The sequence below is a fragment of the Silene latifolia genome, chromosome 10 (assembly GCF_048544455.1).
Source record: "Silene latifolia isolate original U9 population chromosome 10, ASM4854445v1, whole genome shotgun sequence".
Classification (NCBI taxonomy): Eukaryota; Viridiplantae; Streptophyta; class Magnoliopsida; order Caryophyllales; family Caryophyllaceae; genus Silene; species Silene latifolia.
This window is the reverse complement of record NC_133535.1, coordinates 49,703,066-49,724,886: the sequence shown is the minus strand read 5'-3', so window position 1 is coordinate 49,724,886 and position 21,821 is coordinate 49,703,066. Positions and strand designations below refer to the sequence as shown.

General features: G+C 35.5%; 2 protein-coding genes across 2 annotated transcripts; both read right to left on the bottom strand.

The window, feature by feature from the left end:
- Positions 1-534: 534 nt before the first annotated feature.
- LOC141607559 (protein FAR-RED IMPAIRED RESPONSE 1-like) lies at positions 535-2,191 on the bottom strand. The gene is made up of 2 exons (XM_074426911.1): positions 1,204-2,191; positions 535-917 (listed from the first exon to the last, which is right to left on the bottom strand). Exons 1-2 carry the CDS (start codon positions 2,189-2,191, stop codon positions 535-537), a joined length of 1,371 nt encoding a protein of 456 aa, XP_074283012.1.
- A 102-nt stretch (positions 2,192-2,293) lies between these two features.
- LOC141607558 (putative protein FAR1-RELATED SEQUENCE 10) lies at positions 2,294-4,265 on the bottom strand. Its single transcript, XM_074426910.1, has 3 exons — positions 4,232-4,265; positions 2,978-3,456; positions 2,294-2,353 (listed from the first exon to the last, which is right to left on the bottom strand). Exons 1-3 carry the CDS (start codon positions 4,263-4,265, stop codon positions 2,294-2,296), a joined length of 573 nt encoding a protein of 190 aa, XP_074283011.1.
- Between the last annotated feature and the right edge of the window lie 17,556 nt (positions 4,266-21,821).

Here is a 21,821-nt window from a genome sequence, read left to right as displayed (position 1 = left end):
CAAAACTTTAGTACTGTTTCCTGAAACTACAATATACTGTTTTCTGAAATTTCAATTAACAAATTTAGTCACTTTAAATCAAAGTATTTCTTAACCTCCCACAAAATATAATAAAACCTTCAGACTACAAACGTTAAATGCAAAAGATACATTTAAACAGTACTGAAATGTTTTCCAACTCCTAAGCCATAAAAATCAATTAAACAGTACTGAAATATTTTCCAACTCCTAAGCCATAAAAATCTATTCGTCTGATGCATCCTCTTCTTCCCCCTCCTCTTTCTCCTCTTCGTCCTCTTCGTCCTCCTCCTCCTCCTGTTCTTCTTCACTTGATTCTTGCAATTGTGGTGGACTCTCTGCAAACGGGTTGGGCAGTTCCTCTTGTCGTGGTGCCCCATTTGCTTGCAATTATTGCACATCCGTTTCGGCTTACTTGCAATTGCAATCGCCTTCGACTTCCTAGACAATAACCTTTTCCCACTACCCTTATTTTTCGAATACTTAGGTGGTAGTATAGTGATCTCCTTAGTTGCTTTACAGCCAAGTAATTTTTCCATTTCTTCTTTTTACTCGGTTCCTGTTCGATAATAATAGCTTTTCCCGAAAGTCTCTAATTAGTTTTGAAAGGCTCTCAACATCTCCCTTATCTCTGCCACCAAGTAATCCAACGGTCTCATAAACTTCTGACCACAGTTTCGTCATCTCAAGCTGTTTTGCGTCGATGATATCCATGTCCACAATTTCCTCCCCGTCATAAACGCACTCAGTTCCCCTCACAGCATCTTTCGTCCATCTCCTGGCAACTGCATATTCCGGAATTATTTTTACACTATTGCTTGAATAAATCCAAATTATATGTCTGCATAGCAGTCCCCTACGCTCAAACAGTCTACACGTACATCTCGCCTCGAGTGTACCTGTGTTATCATAAAAAAAAAAAAATTAACTTTACGTTCACGGTTTATAACTTTATTAATTCGAAGGAAACATGGATACAACCAACATTAACATAGTTTCTAACAAACAAAAAAATTTAACTTTAAGTGCACTGTTTACAACTTTATAATTTCAAAAACTGTATCAGTAGGTGAATAATGAACATTAACATGGTTTTACACTTTTTTACACTTTTAGCAAACTTTATAATTTACAGAGTTACACTTTATTACTTGTTGATAAAATAAACTCCAAACACAATCATACCTGGGTTAAACTGAACTTCAAAATTACGGCTTCTCTCTGCATCCATCACGGTACTGACCTCTAAGTTACCCAATACCACAAAACCCTTGCAACTACATGTATCAGTGGAGTACTTCACCTCCTTTTGAAACTCCTCAAACACGTCATGTGTGTAAACCCTTGCCCCGTCACTCTCTATTGCCAACTTAGTAGACAGTTTAGGGTTTGATTGTCGGTTTTCGTTGTCAAGTCTCTTTGTATTGTGTCTTTGTTGTTCCATAGCACTTTCAAAGCGCATCCAAAACTCTACCAAAGTACCAGATTTGTACTCAAACCGCTTAAAAAAACTGTTCTCACTCTCTGACCTCTGCGTCGTCCTCATTACAGCGCCCATATTCAAGTCCTTACAATGGGCCATCACCCACTGCTTCCTTATAGAGTAGCAGTCAACAAACCACTCAACATCACCAACTATATGTTGATCCATTATTTCTAACCACTTACCATCAAACTCCTCCGCTTCAAGATCCTCGTCCCATATGATAGCATTTAATTTCTTCAAGAAATCCTGGTAATCAGCTCGCGAGCTACCATACTTAGTAGGCACCTTATTCATAATATGCCACATACAAAACCTATGTCTTGCTGTCTTGAAAACAAGGGGAAAAGCTTTCATAATTCCCGGATCCTGATCGGTTATTAAATACTCTGGTTCCTTACCCCCCATTGCAATGAGAAACCTATCAAATACCCACTTAAACGATTCATGATTTTCTTTTGCAATAATTGCGCAACAAAAGGTTACGGATCGTTTATGGTTGTCAACACCAGTGAATGGGGTGAAAACCATTGAGTACTTGTTTGTCGAGTAGGTAGGGTCATAAGAAACAGCATCACCAAAGGCGGCATAGTTCCTCCTAGCAATACCATCAGCCCAAATTGCCCTACGCAGGCTACCATCTGAGTCCACATCATAGTCGAAGTAAAAACCTGGCTGAGTTTCTGCCATGCTCTTAAAACGATCAATAAAAAGCTGTCCATCCCTCTCGTGAACGAAACACTTAATGTGTCTTTGGAAATTCTTGAAGTCATTCAAACTAGCTCCAATATTCTAAAAACCCTTAACAAGCTCCTTACACATTCTGTAAGTCTTTGTTGCTCCAATATTTAGCTACAAAGACAACCAAAAAAACGAAATTTTAAAAATTGTGAGTTTAACAGTTTACTAGAAGAGTTCATTATAACAACAACGAACATTTACAAAACTTCACATAAATGTACTACGAATTACTACTATACGCATTCAGTTTGAAGCTTACTCTCAGTATATTCATCACTTTAACAAAGAAGCGGAAAGATAAAAACTAATTTTAATTCATCACTGTAACAAAGAAACCATGTCCTAGCTGAAACTTTAACAATAAATTACGGAACTTTAATTCACTGCCTACAAAACTTTAATGACCAAACTTCTTTCGACAGAAATTGTAACTTTAATACCATTTTCTGAAACATCAATTCACAAATTCTGAAACTTTAATATTTTCCTTTTTTTGTACTCCAGTTTTAAATTTCCGTACACTTTAACAACAAATTACGAAACTATAATCCACTGATTACAAAACTTTAATGATCAAACCTTTTCCACAGAAAGTGTAATTTTAATACTGTTTTCTGAAACTTCAATTCACTAATTGTGAAGCTTTATCTCAGTATATTCATCACTTTAACACCAAGACTGCATAAGAACATCAACAAACATTTAAAGATGTATAAATAATTTCAGTTTACTCACCCTTGAATTTGCGACAATCAAACCCATGTGAAACTTCGAAATGTTTTTCGATAACTTCTGAAACTCTCTATCTTTGACAGATACAAGCTCATGATTAAGCCCCTCGTGAAATTGGTCTACTAATAAGACACCTTTCTTAAAAAATAACCTAATTCTAGCCTTGCACCCCATTCTCTTTAACTTAGTTCTCCTTTCCTGCTTCACCTCATTCCCCTCATTACTTATGTTCTCCTTAATTGTTGGAGTGAAACCTTCCCTGTTACACACCAGAAGCTTCGATTTTATAGTGCCATCACGCCACTTCTTTGTCGTGTACTTACGCACATCAAATCCAGTAACAAGTGCGTACACATTATAAAAAGTAATAGCTTCCTCAATGTCCCCAAACTGCATTCCGACATACGGTGTAAAAACATCTTCCACCTGCCTACAGAATTCCTCCTCTGTAACAGGTGCTTTTGGTGTACCATCATCTGTCACTGAACAATATCAAACAATAAACTAACTTAAATAGGATTTCTGGAACTTTGATTCTGTACTTTCATACTTTTACAATCAGTTTGTAATTTATAACTTTAATAATATTGTACAAAACTTCAACTCTCTACTTCTGAAACTTTAATACTACTCTTTTTTCCAGATCAGACTAGAATTCAGTTAACATGAATTAGTAACTTTAACTCAAACTACTAAAACTTTAATTCACTTTTGATGAAACTTTAATACCTAAACTTAATCACACTTTAATAATCAAACCTGAAATTTTCTCAAACGCCCAAAATATGTAATTCTGACGGGAATTTTTGAAACCTTAAAATACAAAAACTGAAACTTTGTGATTTAGTTACTTCAACTGTGATTAGTGAAACTGTAATACATAAAAAATGAAACTTTATTACAATCTACAACTACACTTTAATAAAAAAACAGAAAACACAAAAATCAACGCCTAACTCAATCTTTCCAACTGTAATTCCTCAGACCAAAAACTTCAACAACATCACAAATTGTTGCAGACAACAACCGTACAACCTACTTTCAAGTGCCTACAATGATCATTAACGAAATCCTATATTACATTACAATAAGAATCTTCAACAAAGAAGCGGAAAGATAAAAACTAATTTACTAAAAAAAATACAGAGAATAAAAAACACATACAAATTTAGATCAACTGCTTCAACTGTATCTTCAAAAAACAAAGTAAAGAAAAAAAAATTAAACAAAGAAGCGGAAAGATAAAAACTAACTTACCATTCTCCACTGCTACAATATCCATACAAGACATGTTGATGAAGAAAATAAAGGATATGATTATGTTACTGATAAGTTGTTGTTCAACGAAGCCGAGACAGGATTAGGAACAAACGGTGTGCTTGAGAAAACAAAAGGTGAAATCAAAAGGAATAAGATGGAACAGTTTGCACGAATGAATGTGAAAAAAAAAGGAAGAAGAAAGGGTTTGCACGAATGAAGATGAAATCAAAAGGAAGAAGAAAGGGTTTAAGTTGTTATGCGTGAGAAAATAAAATAAAGTGATGACAGTTGTAATTATGATTGCAACGTAATCAGTCTTGGTAGAATAAAAAGTGTGCTCTATCTAATTAATTTTTCTTTTTTATATTTTTTTGTACTAAAGAGCCTCTTAATCTCATCCATTGATTTTTCCTAATCCAATGGCTAACAAAAGGACTTAGGGACTTATATTTGGGGGTGGACTCATTAGAACTCCCCTATATATATATATATATATATATATATATATATATATATATATATATATATATATATATATAGAGAGAGAGAGAGAGAGAGAGAGAGAGAGAGAGAGAGAGAGAGAGAGAGAGAGAGAGAGAGAGATCATGTAAGTCCATCATATACATATAAGTCCATAAGTTCTATTAAGGGCTCTTGTTTGGTGAAGATGGATGGCCAAGATTAGGGCTGTTCAACGGTCCAGAACCAGACCGACCCGGATCAACCCACAGATTAATGGCTAATCTCACCATCTCTCTCCTCCCTCACTAATCCACCCTAATTAATCACTAACTTACTATATATTTGTTTTCCACTCACCCATTTCTCTCTCATCTTACACATTTCACTCCTCTTTTCTCTCAAACTCTCAATAAAAAAAAAACCCAAATAAATAAAAAAACCCAAAAAATCCAAATAAATAAAAACCCAAAAATCCAAATAAAAAAAACTCAAAAAAATCAAAAACCCAAAAAAATCAAAAATACAAAAAAATCAAAAACTTCTCTTCCTCATACACCACCACCACACCCGACACCACCCACCGTCCCACCATCGCTACAAACCAGTAATGTCTTTTTTTTTTTTTTTTTTTTTTTTTCAGATTGTGGGTCTCTTTTTTATCGTCTTTTTTTTTCTAGATTTTGTGTTAAATTTGATGTTTGGAGTTGTTTTATTTATATTTGTTATTATTAATCTTAGATATATTAAAGTTATTATAATTCATATTTTGACATTTTAAATATCGTCTTATTTTTTATTTTTTCAAATCTCGTCTCGTTAAAATTCGTCTGGTTATATAAATTTTGAAGTTTTAGTATTTAAATTTCAATGTGTATTTATTTATTTTCTTAAATTTCAATGCGTATAACTTCAATGTCTTGTTTTATAAATTATTTAAAATCTCGTCTTGTTATATAAAATTTTCAGATTTAGTATTTAAATTTCAATGTGTATAAGTTTACTGACATTATACATAACTTCAATTCACATTATGTATAACTTCAATGACATTATGTGCAACTTCAATTTGATTATGTGTAACTTCAATCCACATTATGTATAACTTCAATGGTATTATGTGCAACTTCAATGTACATTATGTGCAAATTCAATGTCATTATATATAACTTCACTGACATTATGTATAACTTCAATCCACATTATGTGCAACTTCGATGACATTGTGTGCAACTTCACTGATATTATGTGCAACTTCAGTGGGCTTTAGTGACATTAACTTCAATCTCATCTTGTTATTGTGTTGGTTTCAAATCTGAATTTATATTTTGGACTAAAGTTACACGATTTTGGCCTAAAGTTATACAAAAAAGGACTAAAGTTACATTATTATACACCAAAGTTATAATATTAAGGACTAAAGTTACACTCTTAAAGCACTAGAGTTACATGATTTTGAATATATAAATTTAATTTGTATAATTTTAAGTCAAGATTGTGTAACTTAGTCCATATTTGTATAACTTTAGTCCAAATTTGTATAACTTTTGTAATTTACAGGTAAAACTTTATTTCTTGAGAGTGAATTTTATTAAATAACTCTAGTCCATATTTGTATAACTTTTAACTTTTAGTCCAAATAACTCTAGTCCATAAACTTACACTATTTAGTCCAAAATTTTGCAACTTTAGTCAAAAAAAAAAAAGAGAAGTGAGAAGAATAAGAGATTTAATATTTTAAGGGTATAACTTTAATCCTTAATGATATAACTTTTGTCCTAAATAATGTAACTTTAATGTTTAAAGGGTATAACTTTAGTCATAATTAGTGCAACTTTCATCACAAGTAGTGTAACTTTAGTCATATAGCCCAAGTTTATGTAACTTTAATGTTTGAAGTGTATAACTTTAGTCGTAAGTAGTGTAACTTTAGTAGCAGATAGTATAACTTTAGTTGTATTCACATATAATTTTGAAAATTCAAAATAAAAAAAGTTAACAAATGTAAATTGTAAACAAAAATTATAAAGTATAAAAAACCGTAAATCTCACCAATACTAGATCTAAAATAAAAAAAAAACCGGAAAAAAAAATTTAAAATAAAATAAAATTGAGAAGAAGAAAACTAGACCTGAAAACTAATAACAAAAGCAAAAAAGGAACAAAAAAAGAATCGAAAATAACTTAAATCCATAATAACAAAAACCCGTTAATCTAACAAAAAAAACGGTAAATCTAAGAAAAAAACCAAAAAACCAAAAAAAAAACCAAATAACAATAACAAAAAAAAAACCAAATAACAAAATCATGATTCGTCAAAAAAAAATTAACAATGAAAAAAAAAAATTAATTTATTGCTAAAAATTTAAAAAAACACCTCACAACAACAGCAACACACAAACACTAAAAAAAATATACAAATTGAGTTATATAAAATAGATATATAAATTTTGTATTTTATGCGTATAACTTTCGTGCATAATGATATAACTTTTGTTTTTCATAGGTGAAATGGTCGGATCGGTTTTGTTACTCGTCGTCAAAAGTTACCTAGACCAAAACAATATTTATAACTTCACAAACTACTCTACTCTTAGTAAAGAGGTAAGTAAAGGTCGGATCCCAAGGGACGAGTATTGATGTAGGATTTTCGATTGCAAATGGTTGTGTCCAAGAGTGTCACAATTTGGGTTGAGGTAGGAGATCAACTAAACTAATCAACAATATAAAAGCAAAGCAATGAAAACAAGCAAGATGATTAAAATGAGATGTAAACAATTGATTAAAAGCACTAGGGTGTCATGGGTTCATAGGAGATTCATGCGATTTGATCATACAAACATGTTCTCTACTAAATGCAAGCACTTATTGTTATGATGGGATCGAGTTAGTGTATATCTTACAATCCCTAAGAAGGTTTGGGTCCCGGAGCCGAATCGATTAGATTGTACAACATCTACAAGTCGACTTAATCCTCCCTATCCAACCACTACTACAGATACAGGCTATAACAACGGTTAAAAACCGTTGTTATATAAAAAAGCGGACGTTGTTAAAGCGTCCGTTGTAAAAGGTTTTAAAAACGGTTGGTTTTCTTAAGGAACCCGTTGTTAAAACTATTAACAACGGTTTTAAATATAAAAACCCGTTGTGGAAATTAAAATGTGACTCAATTTTGGGAGGAAAGTTATAACAACGGGTTGTAATATACAAAACCGTTGTTATAACTAAAGACAACGGGTTTTTTTATAAATAACCGTTGTTGTTTGTTCTTAAAAAATAAAAAAAATTAAATTAAATATTACTAGATGCATGCATAATTACGGCCCGTTATAATTTCGATGCATGCATTATTACTGCCATCCCTGTGCATATGAACGGACAATATGAAATGAGAAGGATTAGTAATAAGATTTGAAGCAGCAGAGAGAGATATGATGATGATTATGGCAAAACTTCCTAACATATATATTAATTAAAAAACAACTCAAACCACACATTGCTTAGTATAAATACATGCATTTTCTCAACTAACCTTCCATTATCTCACCATACATCTCCAAACCCTAACTGCTAAAACAAACTCCAAATAAACCCTACTTAATCTTTCAAAACAAACTCCAAACTCCAACAAAATGAATGATATCATCCTTAAGACTCTTACTATGATCGGGAACAACAACAGTTTCATACGCCGGTTGCTCCACATTGAGGAAAGTTTCAGGAGCTACCTTGCGGATGCTCGATCCATACTGAAGGACGCCAAAGAAGATGGCTTGACGGAAAGCGGCGGCGCGATTGCGGCTATATGACGATATAGCAACTGCTGAACGGAACCTCCAAATAGCCAAGGAGGAGAGGACGGATATCATAGAGGAGAATAAGATCCTCTATGAAAATATAAGAATTGCATTTTTATTAATGTTATTTTTTTTTAATTTATGTATTTATTTTTATATATATATATATATATATATATATATATATATATATATATATATATATATAATAATAATAATTATGTTTATCATGCATTCCTCTCTATCATCTTGCTTCTTCTTTGTTTTAGTTTATTTAATTTGTTTTACTAGCTAATTAAGCGAATAATACTTAAAGAAATAACATAATGGTCGATAAAAACATATACACATGCAAATGAGATAATTAGAAAAAGAAAATAATGACGATGAAAGACGATGAAACCAACAAAGTGACGGCGAGATTTACCTGATAATTAGACGATGAAATCAACAGTGACGGCGAGAAGATAAAGCGACGATGAGAAAGAGAGAAAGCAAGAGACCATGAGAAAGAGAGAAAGTGTGTGTTTTGTGTTTGTGTTTGTCTGATGTGTTTGTGTTTGTGTATTAAGGTTTGTGTTTTGTGGCTGTAGCAGACTTGTGTTTGTGTGGTTTATAGTATGGAAGGTATTGACAACGGTTATTAAACAACAACCGTTGTCAAATAAGTTTTAACAACGGTTGTAAAACAACAACCGTTGTCAAATAAGTTTTAACAACGGGTTTCAAAAGTAACCGTTGCGATTACTTTTCACTAACTTTGCGTCAATTTTGCGCCAAATTATTAACAACGGTTGTGCATGTGTTACCCGTTGTTAAAACTTATAACAACGGTTTTTATAACCATACCCATTGTAATTCATTTTAGTAAAGTTCGCGCCATACATTCTACAACGTCTATTGTGATTTTCGTGAATAATCAATGTTAAAGGGGCGTTGTAGTTGCCTGGATTTGTAGTAGTGAACTATATGCACGGTTTAATGAGACTCGAGTTGGTTTATGTCTTACAAGTCTCATTGAAAAGGTAAGTGATGGGTAAAAAATGCAAGGATTCATAGGCTCGCATTTCATCAAACATAATATGTGCATAAGTTGAAATCACAACAAGCAAGCAAATTAATTATGAAAACATATTAGATTAAGTATGAATCAATCCCCATGTTGGTTTCCTCTAATTCCCCATTAACCCTAGTTAAGGAAACTACTCACTCATTATCAAGTTTAACATGCTAACAAGTTTGTCAATCATGCTAGCAAGGCAAAACATGATGAACAAATGAAAAGGATTAACAATAATTAAAAAGGGATTAAGAGAGAATTATACCTAAAAAGATGATTCCAAATAATAAAGCAAAAAATAATAGAAGTACTTGATGATTGATGGAAGGTTGTCAATCCTCCAAATAAACCCAAATAATCTTCTAATTACCCAAAATAAATGATGAACAATGGAGAAATTAAGAAAAGATTAAGAAATGAGATTTGTATTAATGCTAAATTAAGAGTTGATTACAAGATTAAGAGAGTATTGAGACTTTATTAGGATAAGATTAAGATGAGATTAAGATGACATGCTAATCTAGGTAGTACAATGGGGTATTTATACTAGAGATTAGGTACAAGGATTAGGGTTACTAAGGGCTTAAATGACTATTAAGACCCTTAAGAAAAGTTGAGGAAGTGCTCCTCTCCGTTTTGGTAGTCTCCAGGAAATCTGCTCGTTCCGAGCGTCTAGGCAGTAGGCACGGTGGGTTATGCAAGGGAATCCGAGCGGATCAGGGGAGAGATGCTCGGATTTGGGGGCCTCAAGACGAGCGTCTTGGCATCGGGACGCTCGGATTCTGGGCAGGGAGACGCTTGTCCTGGGCAGGGAGACGCTCGGATCTTGGGTCAACACTTCTCTTTTCTTCTTTCCTCAACAATTCTCGGGGATCTTGTTGGGGATGCAAGGATCATTTCATCATTGCCCAATCTACTTTATTATCTACATAGGCCTTCTAGTATCGTCTTCCCTTTGATGCTTGGTCATTGAATTTGATCAATTTAGCTCCATTTTGCCATGAAAATGCAAGGTTTGCACTCCTCTCCTACCAAGGGAACAAAACCTCAAAGAATATGCAAATCGGGAAACTAAAGATAGTAAATGACCTAATTATGCACTAAAAAGCATAGGAACGAGGCTAATTCGGGGACTAAATATGCTTAAATATGAGTCACATCAAATATCCCCAAACCAAACCTTTGCTCGTCCCGAGTAAAGAGGTGATAAAAACTAGGACCCTTATTCAAACTAACCTACTAATATAGCCGATGTGAGAGAATTAGCGGGTCTCACTCCGCCCCTTCAACTCACAACAAGACAACCATGAGGTAGGATGCCTTCTTTCAAGGCAAGGTGGGGCTTGCCAAAATGGCGACACATCCAAGCATTAAAGCACACAAAACAAATAAATGGATGCATCTACAAAAATGAATAGCCACTTTCCTCATCTAAGTGGCGGAAATTATCTACAAGGGAAGCAATCTAAGGGTACACATTCCATCATAGATACGGTTTCTTCAAACTACTAAGCCTAGAAGGATACCAATAAATCACCTCCAAGTTGTGTCAAGCTAGGGTACCTTTGTCCTCAATCGTTAAATGCTTTCGTCAAGAGCAGACTCCCTATGGTGTTAGAAATACTGGAGGATCGCGGAATTCCCCTTCTTGCCTAGACTAGAAGAAGGGTCGTTGTTAGGAATTTGTGCCTTGAATTGTGTCGAAGACGGATTAAGGTAAGGCAAGTAACAATTAATAGGAGCAAAGACAAAGGGAAAGATCCGTGACTTGTGCGGGTCGCACATAGAACTGGATTGTGCATGGCTGATGAGTTCGTGCTAAGCACGTGAATTTGGGTTGGTACTTTTAGTTTCACGCCTTTGCTCTACATTGGAAACTAAGTGGGTCCTCCACTTTTTCTATGTCTAGGGACTTTGTATTTCTTTAGTGTGTTACGTAAGTTTTGGGTGATTAGGAAATTAATTATTTAATTTCCTATTAGTTTATTTCTTTATTAGTTTATATATTTTATCTTGGGTGGAATAAATATATAAAGACCCAAGTTTTATTCTAGGTTAATTAAGAGAGAGATTTGAGAGCACAATAAAGAGAGTCGATTTGTGAGGTTCCCTATGAAGAAGAAAACTCAGTTTGTTCCGGGATCTATTATTGTTGTTCGTCTGTCTTTGAAGATCGGAGGAGTTTGTTCAGATCTTGGTAGGCTTCAAGATTATTTGTCCTTCGTCTTATTGGGGTAGTCTCTTTTGTTCCTTTGAGACTACTATATTTGTTGGTAGAATAGGGTATACTTTTGGCTCATATTGAGCGCGTGTGTACCGGTCTACTGCTGTACTATTTTCTCCACTATAGTGAAATTTGATCTCCTCGCAGGGTAGACGTAGCCAGTTATTTTACTGGTGAACCACGTAAATCTTTGTGTCAACTTTATTTACATTCGTTATTTATTGTTCTTATCACCTTATCAATTAACTGTTTGGGTAACGGGACGCCTCCGTTACAACAATTGGCACCAGAGCTAAGCTTCTGATTTAGGATCTGCTTCCGCGTTAGTTGTCTTTTAGGCGTTATTTGGGTTTCTTGATTTTCAGGTGAAAAGATGCCGGGAACGAATGTTTTGAATGTTGAAAAGTTCTTTGGGAGAAATAGTTTTGGGTCGTGGCGATTAAAGATGAGAGCTTTGCTTAGACAAAGAAGGCGTACGGGTCCGTTATCTCAAAGGCAAATTCAGTTAGATTAGTTCGTACGATGCAAAGAAAGACAGATGCGAGATGTAGTCTTGGAGGAGAAGGCTCATTCTTTAATTTCGTTATGTTTATCGATCACGTTATGGTTGAGGTTGCCGATGAGGAAAGCGCTATAGGTTTGTGGTTGAAGTTGGAATCTTTGTATATGACAAAGACTCTAACCAACAAGTTGCTTCTTAAGCAGCGTTTGTTTGGTCTTCGTATGCAGGAAGGTACATCTCTCAAGGACCATCTAGATCGTCTTATTTCTATTTTACTTGATTTACGTAATTTAGATGTTAAGGTAGATGATGTGGATGCCGCCTTAATTTTGTTAGTTTCTTTGCCAAATTCGTTTGAGACTTTTGTGGAGTCTTTTGTTGTTGGTAAAGATTCTTTGACCCTAGAGGAGGTGAGGTCAGCACTTCACACTAGGGATTTGCGCCGAGTAGTGTCAGGTGGTGTTGTAGACAGTAGTCCTGTAGGGCTGGTTGTGAATTCGGAGGGTTCTAGTAAGGGTAAAGCCAAGTCTAAGGGTCCTCGTAAGAATGTCTGCAATTACTGCAAGGAACCCGGTCATTGGAAAAATCAGTGTCCTAAGTTGAAGGAAGTCTGGTGTTTCTGTTTGTTGCACAAAAGGTTGCTAAATACGATTCTGAGGAAGATTATGCTCTCGTTGTTGATGTTGTTCCACGTTCTTCGGATAGTTGGATTTTGGATACGGGATGCGTTTATCACATGTGTCCTTTTAGGGAATGGTTTACTTCTTATGAAGCTTCACATGGGGTTAATGTTGCCATGGGTGACGGGTCTATCTGTGAGGTGCTTGGAGTTGGTACTGTTCAGGTTAGGATATGTGATGGTGTTGTTGTCTTCCTAGAAGGTGTAAGGCATGTTCCACATTTGAAGAGAAATCTTGTTTCACTTGGAATGTTAGTTGATCAAGGCTACAGTTTTCAAGGTGATGGTGGATCGTTGTGCGTTGGTAAGGGTTCTTTTGTTGCTTGGAGGGGTGTTAAGGAAGGAACTGTTTATGTCCTTCAAGGCACTGTGCTGACTGTTGGAACATCAGGTAATCGTTCTTCTGTCTCTCTCGAGTCTAAGTTGAGGCATATGCAACTTGGATATGTGAACGATACATTGAAGCACATCCAGTTTGGGTCACTTTGTGATATTCTGGATAATTCGGGTTTGGATAGCTTTAGTGAGAATGGTAGTGTTGACAGTAAGGTGGAGTCTATTCCGGTAAAGGTCAAGCTACAGGGTTCTCAAGACAAGCTATCTACTTTTGTCTCTTCGCCTCAATGAGGCGGCCTGTGCCCCAAGAGGTGGGGCGGTTTGGGGCTCCAGGTGGAGCCGTTTGTGGTTCTTGAAAGAGAGTCGTTTGGAGCCTCATAAGGGGTCATTTGAAACTTCGACGGGAGTTTATTCTTCGGAGCTTTTGGGTTGGACTTGCTAGTCTAACAATTTGTACCTTTGATGGAGGTAATTTGTGCTCACTTAGAATGTTTGTTTTTTTGTTTTGGTTTCGACTTGAGTTTTGTTGCCTTGGTGTAGGCATTTCTGTGGTGGTCATGTTGGAGCTTGTGTCCTCCACAAATTAGTGTGATAACATTTATAAATCTCTTAAAGGTTCACAAGGGTATACTTCGTATTTTATCAGTTGATTAACGATTACCTAATAACGGTTGGCTTGCTAGAAAGTTTGACGTTATTATCATACTGATGGCGGTGATCAACTGGTCCCTAAAAGTCACACCTAAAGGATGTGTTTGTGAGATGTGATTATGGAAATGTAATCACATTGATGCCTTATATGACTAAACAATTAGTCAACGTGTTGATGAGACGATTATTTAATGTCGATTAAATAATATTAGCTGAGACGAATTAACTGTCAATTCGTAAATTGAATATAATATGTTATATTTAATTAATGTATATAAGGTTAGCTTGAACGAATTAAGATGTTAATTCGTAATTAAATGTAATCGGTTATATTTAATTAACAGATTATAAATATGCGATATTTATAGTTAAAGTATATATTATACGATATTGTCATAATAAATTATTACAGACCGGCATTAATAAATCGACTGCAAGCTGTTGTATGTAGACTTATTAATACGGAATAAAATAAATGACAATTTATAAATTATACACTTTATATACATTTTGTAAGCTACCAAAAATAAGAAGATTTAATCACCTTATCCTGGTAGGTAGGAAAACCGAAAATATGGAGAGAATACTCCTTATTATTTCGGTGGTCAACAAAAGAAAAAGAAAGAAAAATATCTCCCCTTTTCCTCTAATATTTCGGTTATATTAGGGTTCAAAAGAGATCATTTTTCTAACTCTTTTTTGACCGAGCATTTCTATCATCAAAGAAAAAACACAAAACCCTAAAAATTAATCAGTTAATTGGGGATCTATTCTAGCAAGAACAAAGGCATATCTCATATCATCTTGGGTGCAACTGATAGGCGAATATCATTGCGATATTGTTCTTAGGCCGATTTTGCTAGGACCGAAGGTTGATTCTTCATCCTCTACCTTTTGTTTATGTAATTTTCTTTTATGACTAGTTATCATCTTTATAATTTCGTTATAATCCTTACAATTTAAAGGGAAGTATACCGATATTTCCTACAAGTGGTATCAGAGCCAAGGCCACGAAATTATTTTTGATGATTTTCATAAACGAATTCATACAAAATTTTTAACAAAGAAAAAAACAATCGGCCGAATATAAATTTTTTTTTGCCGTGACAAATTTTTTTAGCCGAGTTGAATTTCCACAAATACTATCCTACAACTAGTTGTATAATAGCTATGTACAACCGCGTCAAAGTTATCGAGCTCTCACACAAAGTTGTTGAGTTATTTTATAAGTTATTGAGCTATTTTATGAAGTTATTGAGCTTAATAATTATTCTGTTAAGCTCAACAACTTTGTATCATAACTCAATAATTTTGTTAATAGAGCTCGACAACTTTGTAACAAAGCTCCAGAACACTAAATAAGTTGTATATACAACCGGTTGTATAATACAATAATTGTTGAATTTCTGATTTTTTGTTGTTTTATTTCCATTTTGATTCATTCATATTGTTGTTTTAATCAGTTAAGATGATAATATGATAATTTGTAGATGTTTCGATTTAATGAAAATTAATTGAGATGTAAATGGAAATCGTTTTTGTTTGTTAATGTTTTGTTTTTGCTATTTTTTTTGGCATATAAATTAATTTAACAAAAAGTTCAAATCAATTATGATAATCGGTTTAATCATGATTTAGATATTCTTTTAACAGGTTAAATTTGAATAATCTAGTTTAAACATATGTTTAAATTATAAGATGAATATGCCAATCTTGTTAATAGCAACTTTAAACAATTGTTCAATTTTTTTTTTTAAAAGGTGCGGCTGTTTTCAAGAAGAAAAAAAAAACTGAGGTTCTTTGTTTTAGGGTTAATTCAGCCGAGAGAAAAAAAAATTTTTTTTTTTTTGGTGTTTTTGGTGAAATGCCGAAAAGAAAAAAAAGGAAGGAAAAATTCTGGTTTTTTTTCCCGTTTTGCTCTTTGCCGAGAGCACAGAAAAAAAAAATAAATTTCTGTTTTTTTCTTTCCTCCTGTTTTTTTTTGCCGAGACCAATTTTTTTTTTTAAAAAAGGGTTTTTTTGTTAGTTTTTGGCCAATATTGATTATACATTAAATCGATAATGTATGATTAATTGTTGTGAAGAAGTTCACAATTTTTAGATACCTAATTATTTTAAAGAGGTTTAAAATAATGTTGGATTAAATTTATATTACAAGATTAATATGAATTAAGATTGAAATTAATGTGAGTAATTGAGGAATTGTCACTTAATTTGATCATTTAAATAGGTGGTTTGGGAAATTAATCTACATAATTAAGGAATTATGTCTTGCATGTTTAATTTTTAGTTGATGCATTTTTATTAGTTGAATGAATCGTTGAATGGATTTATTTACGTATTTTTGCAATCGGTTGTAATTTGTAATACCTAGTGTGGCCTTAGTTAAATTATGTTTTCGTAATGATGGAAACATAATTTTTAATGTAATTTGAGATCTCGCATCTCCGTTTTATTTTCTTTAAGTATTATGGTTTTGAAATTAGAATGTAAATAGGATTATTTTGTAATTTTAATTGTTATTTTAAAGAAGACTAAAGATGGAGATTGAAGCTCACTCCCGCTACATGGACCAAGATGGAACATCAAGACAAGCTTCTCGGGTCCAAGGATGGATTCAAAAGTTGTATTTATGTTCATTTTGATAGATAGGCCACACTAGGACTTTATTTTGTTTTACGTTTTACCGTTCTTATTGTTTTTCATTCCCATGCTAGTTAGTGCATCATTTTCCGCCTAAAACCAAACCACCTACTAAAATGCATGAAAATTGACTCATATAGATTGTATGTTAGTTTTTATAGACATACAGATGTCACACAGTTTAAGCCATCACCTTAGTTTATTCATTCACGCATGCTAGATATTAGTTCACTTAAAATGAATTAAAATAAAGTTGATGGGATCTTCCTCTAAAACGGAAATTGAGACTAGTCTTTATAAGGGCAAACAACTATGAATCCCTTCTTCGTCGGTAGGCATAATATGACCCCTTCTACGTTGGGTAAGTAGTTTGTGTTGACTTAGTTTATCTCAACATTATAGTCCGAAGAGTTTCTCGTGATTATGATGGACTAAAGATAGAATTTACAGAAATTTATCGACCAAGAATTCTAACAGTAGAATTAGCTAAAAGGTTGGCTTATCAATTTACAGATAATTGAGTCTTGGAATCATTTATATAATTCTTGAGGGAGGTCAATTGTATAAATGCTTGAGTTTTCGCTTATAACAGTTTTACATTAAGACTTAAAATCATAACGATGCATATGCTTATTATTTTTATTCTTCTTTTCGCAGTGTAGAATAAGTTTATTTTGATAATACTGTTACAACAAATGGCTGGAAATAACGAAATCCCAATGCGAGTGCCACACTTGGACGCGAGTCCTGGCTTAAAGTTTTTATGGACAACATGAATCGCTTCACACGACTGAAGAATGATGGGTCCAACTTTGCGGACTGGGAGGCAGCACTACGGTATGCTACCATTGCTGACGGTAAGCTCAGATACTTAACTGAGCCAATACCGCCAAACCCAGGCCCAAATGCAAGAGCTAACGAGACAGTTGCTTATAGTGACTTCGTTATGGAAGCGGGTGCGATAAAGAACGTACTCATCTTTGCAATGGAAACCAATTTGCAGAGACGCTTCATTGCCCAAGGTGCAAACAAGATTTTCACCACGCTCACTAACGAGTTCTCAAAAGCACCGAGAATCGTTACTTATGAGCATACCTGTCGCTTCTTTGATGCGAAACTCCAAAAGGGCCAATCGGTTAGCCCACACATTCTTAACATGATTGAGAATGTCGAGAAATTGGAGACACTTGATTGGAAAATCAGTGAGAGCATAGTCATTGACCGAATGCTTCATTCACTTCATGATGGTTTTGTCCTTTTTAGGGGAAATTACTACATGAATGACTTGAAGAAAAGTCCTCATGAGCTACACTCACTTCTCGTACAGACCGAGAAGGATATGAAATTGAGTGGGAGCATGAAGCAGAATGTTCTCATGATTTCCAACAAGAATAAGGGTAAGGGCAAAGCTCCCGGCGACCTAACTGTAGGTAAGCCAAAGTTCAAGAAGGCAGGAAACGGTAAGAGTGGGCCTGGTGAGACTAGTGGCTCACAAGGCAAGGCAAAGAGCAAGGGCGGTGACATAGAATGCCACCATTGTCACAAGACCGGACATTGGAGGAGGAACTGTCCCGTGTACCGTGAGGACATAAAAGCAGGCCGCGTCGTTCCTGTTGGTATGTCATCTTATATTCATATGATTGAGATTAACCATGCAAGTTTGAAAACTTGGGTACTTGATCTTGGTTGTGGTTCTCATCTGTGTAATCATTTGCGGGGCCTAAAAAACATCACACCTCTCGGAAAGGGTGATGTGGACCTGCGAGTCGGGAATGGAGCTAGAGTTCCTGCAGTCTCGAAGGGAACATATGTAATCCAACTCCCTAGTGGTTTTGAGTTATTTTTATATAATGTTACTATATACCCAGTTTGTCTAAGAACATTATTTCGGTTTCCGTACTTGATAAAGACGGATTTTCATTTTTAATAAAGGATAATATTTGTATTTTCTCTTTCAATGAAATGATTTATGGCAAAGCGATTTCAAGAATGGAATTTACATCTTAGATCAAACTACGAGATATATTACACGTGAATAATAAGAAATTAAAGGTTGGTGACAAAGATCAAACCTATCTATGGCATTGTCGAATGGGACACATAAATGAAAAACGTGTAAAGAAACTCGTCGAGAATGGGACTATTCCCGCATTCGTTTTTTCTACATTTGGCACGTGTGAATCATGTCTTATCGGCAAAATGACTCGAATTTCCTTCAAAGGTGTTGGAATGCGCGCTAGTGACCTATTAGGTCTCATACATACTGATGTTTGTGGACCTATGTCAATTACCGCTAGAGATGGCTATAGATATTTTATCACTTTCACGGACGATTTGAGTAGATACGGATATGTCTACTTGATGAAGCATAAAAGTGAGTCCTTTGAGAAATTCAAGGAATACCAGAACAAGGTTGAGAACCAACTGGGTAGAAAGGTTAAAGCACTCCGTTCAGATTGGGGTGGCGAATATCTTTCAAATGAGTTTGATCAACACCTTAAAGACTGTGGAATCGTTTTACAGTTAACTCCACCTGGAACACCTCAATTAAATGGTGTGTCCGAACGGAGAAATCGAACCTTACTTGATATGGTTCGATCCATGATGAGTCACACGGTAGTGCCTGATTCATTATGGGGTTTTGCTCTTTGTCGTTTGCTCTTATACTTAACCGAAGTCCGACTAAAGCTGTCGACAAGACTCCATATGAAATGTGGAAGGGAACGGTCCCTAACTTGTCCTTTATTCGGGTTTGGGGCTGCGAGGCTTATGTCAAGTGAAGACACGAGGATAAGCTTGGCCCGCGATCGGTCAAGACATACTTTATTGGTTATCCAAAAGGAACGTTTGGTCATTACTTCTATTCGCCTACCGAACATCGAGTTTTTGTTGCGGCTAGTGCGACGTTCTTAGAGAAAGAATTTCTCGAGAACACAACAAGTAATAGAACCTTCGAGCTATCGGAGATTCCAGAACCAACAACCGAGGAACAGATGGAGGAAGTTGTTCCTCCAACTGATGATACGGTTAATATTCCTGAAGAACCTAGGAGGTCGGGTAGAGTCTCTAATCCTCCGGACAGATACATTGGTATGGTCGAGGAGAGTGACGTTTTACTCCTAGAGAGTAATGAACCCGCTACCTATAAAGGTGCCATGACCTGTTCCGACTCAAAGCCCTGGCTTGAAGCCATGCAATCCGAGATTGACTCCATGTATGAGAATGACGTATGGGATCTAGTTGATTTACCTAATAAGGTAAAACCTCTACAGTGCAAATGGCTTTACAAAATAAAGCGTTACGTAGAGGCGGGCCGAGATACCTATAAGGCACGACTAGTGGCAAAAGGTTTCACTCAAGTGCACAGTTTGCATTATGATGAAATTTTTGCACCCGTAGTTATGCTGCGTTCCATTCGGATTATCTTAGCGATTGCCGCTTTTCATGACTATGAAATTTGGCAAATGGATGTGAAAACCGCCTTCTTAAACGATTATTTGGAGGAGGAGTTGTACATGGTGCAACCCGAAGGTTTCATAGATTCTTAGAATCCTAGGAAAGTGTGCAAGCTTAAGGGTTCCATTTATGGACTTAAGCAAGCTTCTCGGAGTTGGAATCATCGTTTCGACCAGGTGATAAAAGAGTATGGTTTTACTCGATCGGTCGAGGAACCATGCTTATATATCAAGTCGAGTGGGAGCAAGATTGTTTTCTTGATATTGTATGTCGACGACATACTCTTGATTGGGAATGACATTCCTCTCCTATCTTCGGTTAAAGGATGGTTGAAGAACCATTTCCAGATAAAAGATCTGGGTGAGGCACAACGCATATTGGGAATACGTATCTACCGAGATAGATCACGACGGACGTTGTCACTTAGTCAGGAGTCTTATTTGGATAAGACACTTGAAAGGTTCAGCATGACCAACTCCAAGAAGGGGAACCTTCCAATGACGTCTGGGATGCAGTTGAGCAAGTCTCAGTCACCCACGACGCCGGAAGGGATTGAGTGCATGAGTCGTATTCCTTATGCATCTGCAATAAGATCAATCATGGATTCCATGATATGCACACGTCCAGACGTGGCATATGCATTAAGTATGACGAGTCGGTACCAAAAGAATCCAGGTGAAACACACTGGATAGCTGTTAAAAACATCCTCAAGTACCTACGGAGGACTAAGGATAGGGTATTGACTTATGGAGGCGATAGTAAGCTATGCGCAATCGGTTATGCAGATGCTAGCTTCAAAACGGATCGAGATGATTCAAAATCTCAGTCCGGGTTCGTCTTCACTCTTAATGGTGCTGCGGTCAGCTGGAAGAGTTCCAAACAGGATGTTGTAGCAGATTCTACCATTGAATCCGAGTACTATGCCGCTTCGGAAGCAGCAAAGGAAGCTATATGGATGCGTCAATTCTTACAAGGACTTACGATAGTTCCTAGTTCGAATGACCCGATCACTATCTATTGTGACAATAGAGGTGCCATCTTCCAGGCTAAGGAGCCAAAGTCTAGCAACAAGTCTAGACATATACATCGGAAAGCTCACCTGATCCGTGATTACGTGGAGCAAGAAGAGATAGTGATTGACAAGATAGCTTCGGATGATAACATCGCGGATCCTCTCACTAAACCGTTGAATTATGATAAGCATGAAGGGCACGTTATTTCCATGGGAATTAAACGTGTTCCTGAGTTGTAGTAGTTGATTATGGATTTGATACATTATCTTTTTCATATACTATTTATAACTTCATCGTTTTTTATAATATTTTGTTTTTCATGTGGATTGTACTGACAACATTGAACGCCACAAAGTGAACTGAATTACATTATATTTGTTTTGGTCCGTAATCGCCTTAATGAGATGATAACTCTGGCTATTATATTGTGCAGTCGATTGATGGTGGGTTCAACGAGCCATAAGTCAAACGGTTGACTGATCGATCATAGATGCGAGATTATAACGATACCTCGTAGGACAAAATTTTGTGACAACGTAATGGAGTCCTAAATGTTTAAAAACATTCGGTGCCAGGTCGTGGATTGGACGTCCATTGTGTTCCTAGAGTCGATTCTTTTGACTATCGACTGTCTCTTGAGATTAAGGCAGTTTTTGGGTGACTTTTGTTTCTTTCTCATGGTCTGCCATAACAGGAGACTAAGTAGATTTTTTCTGGGTCATTTCATACTGTGCTTACATCTGCAGGATTCGAGTTGAGGAAA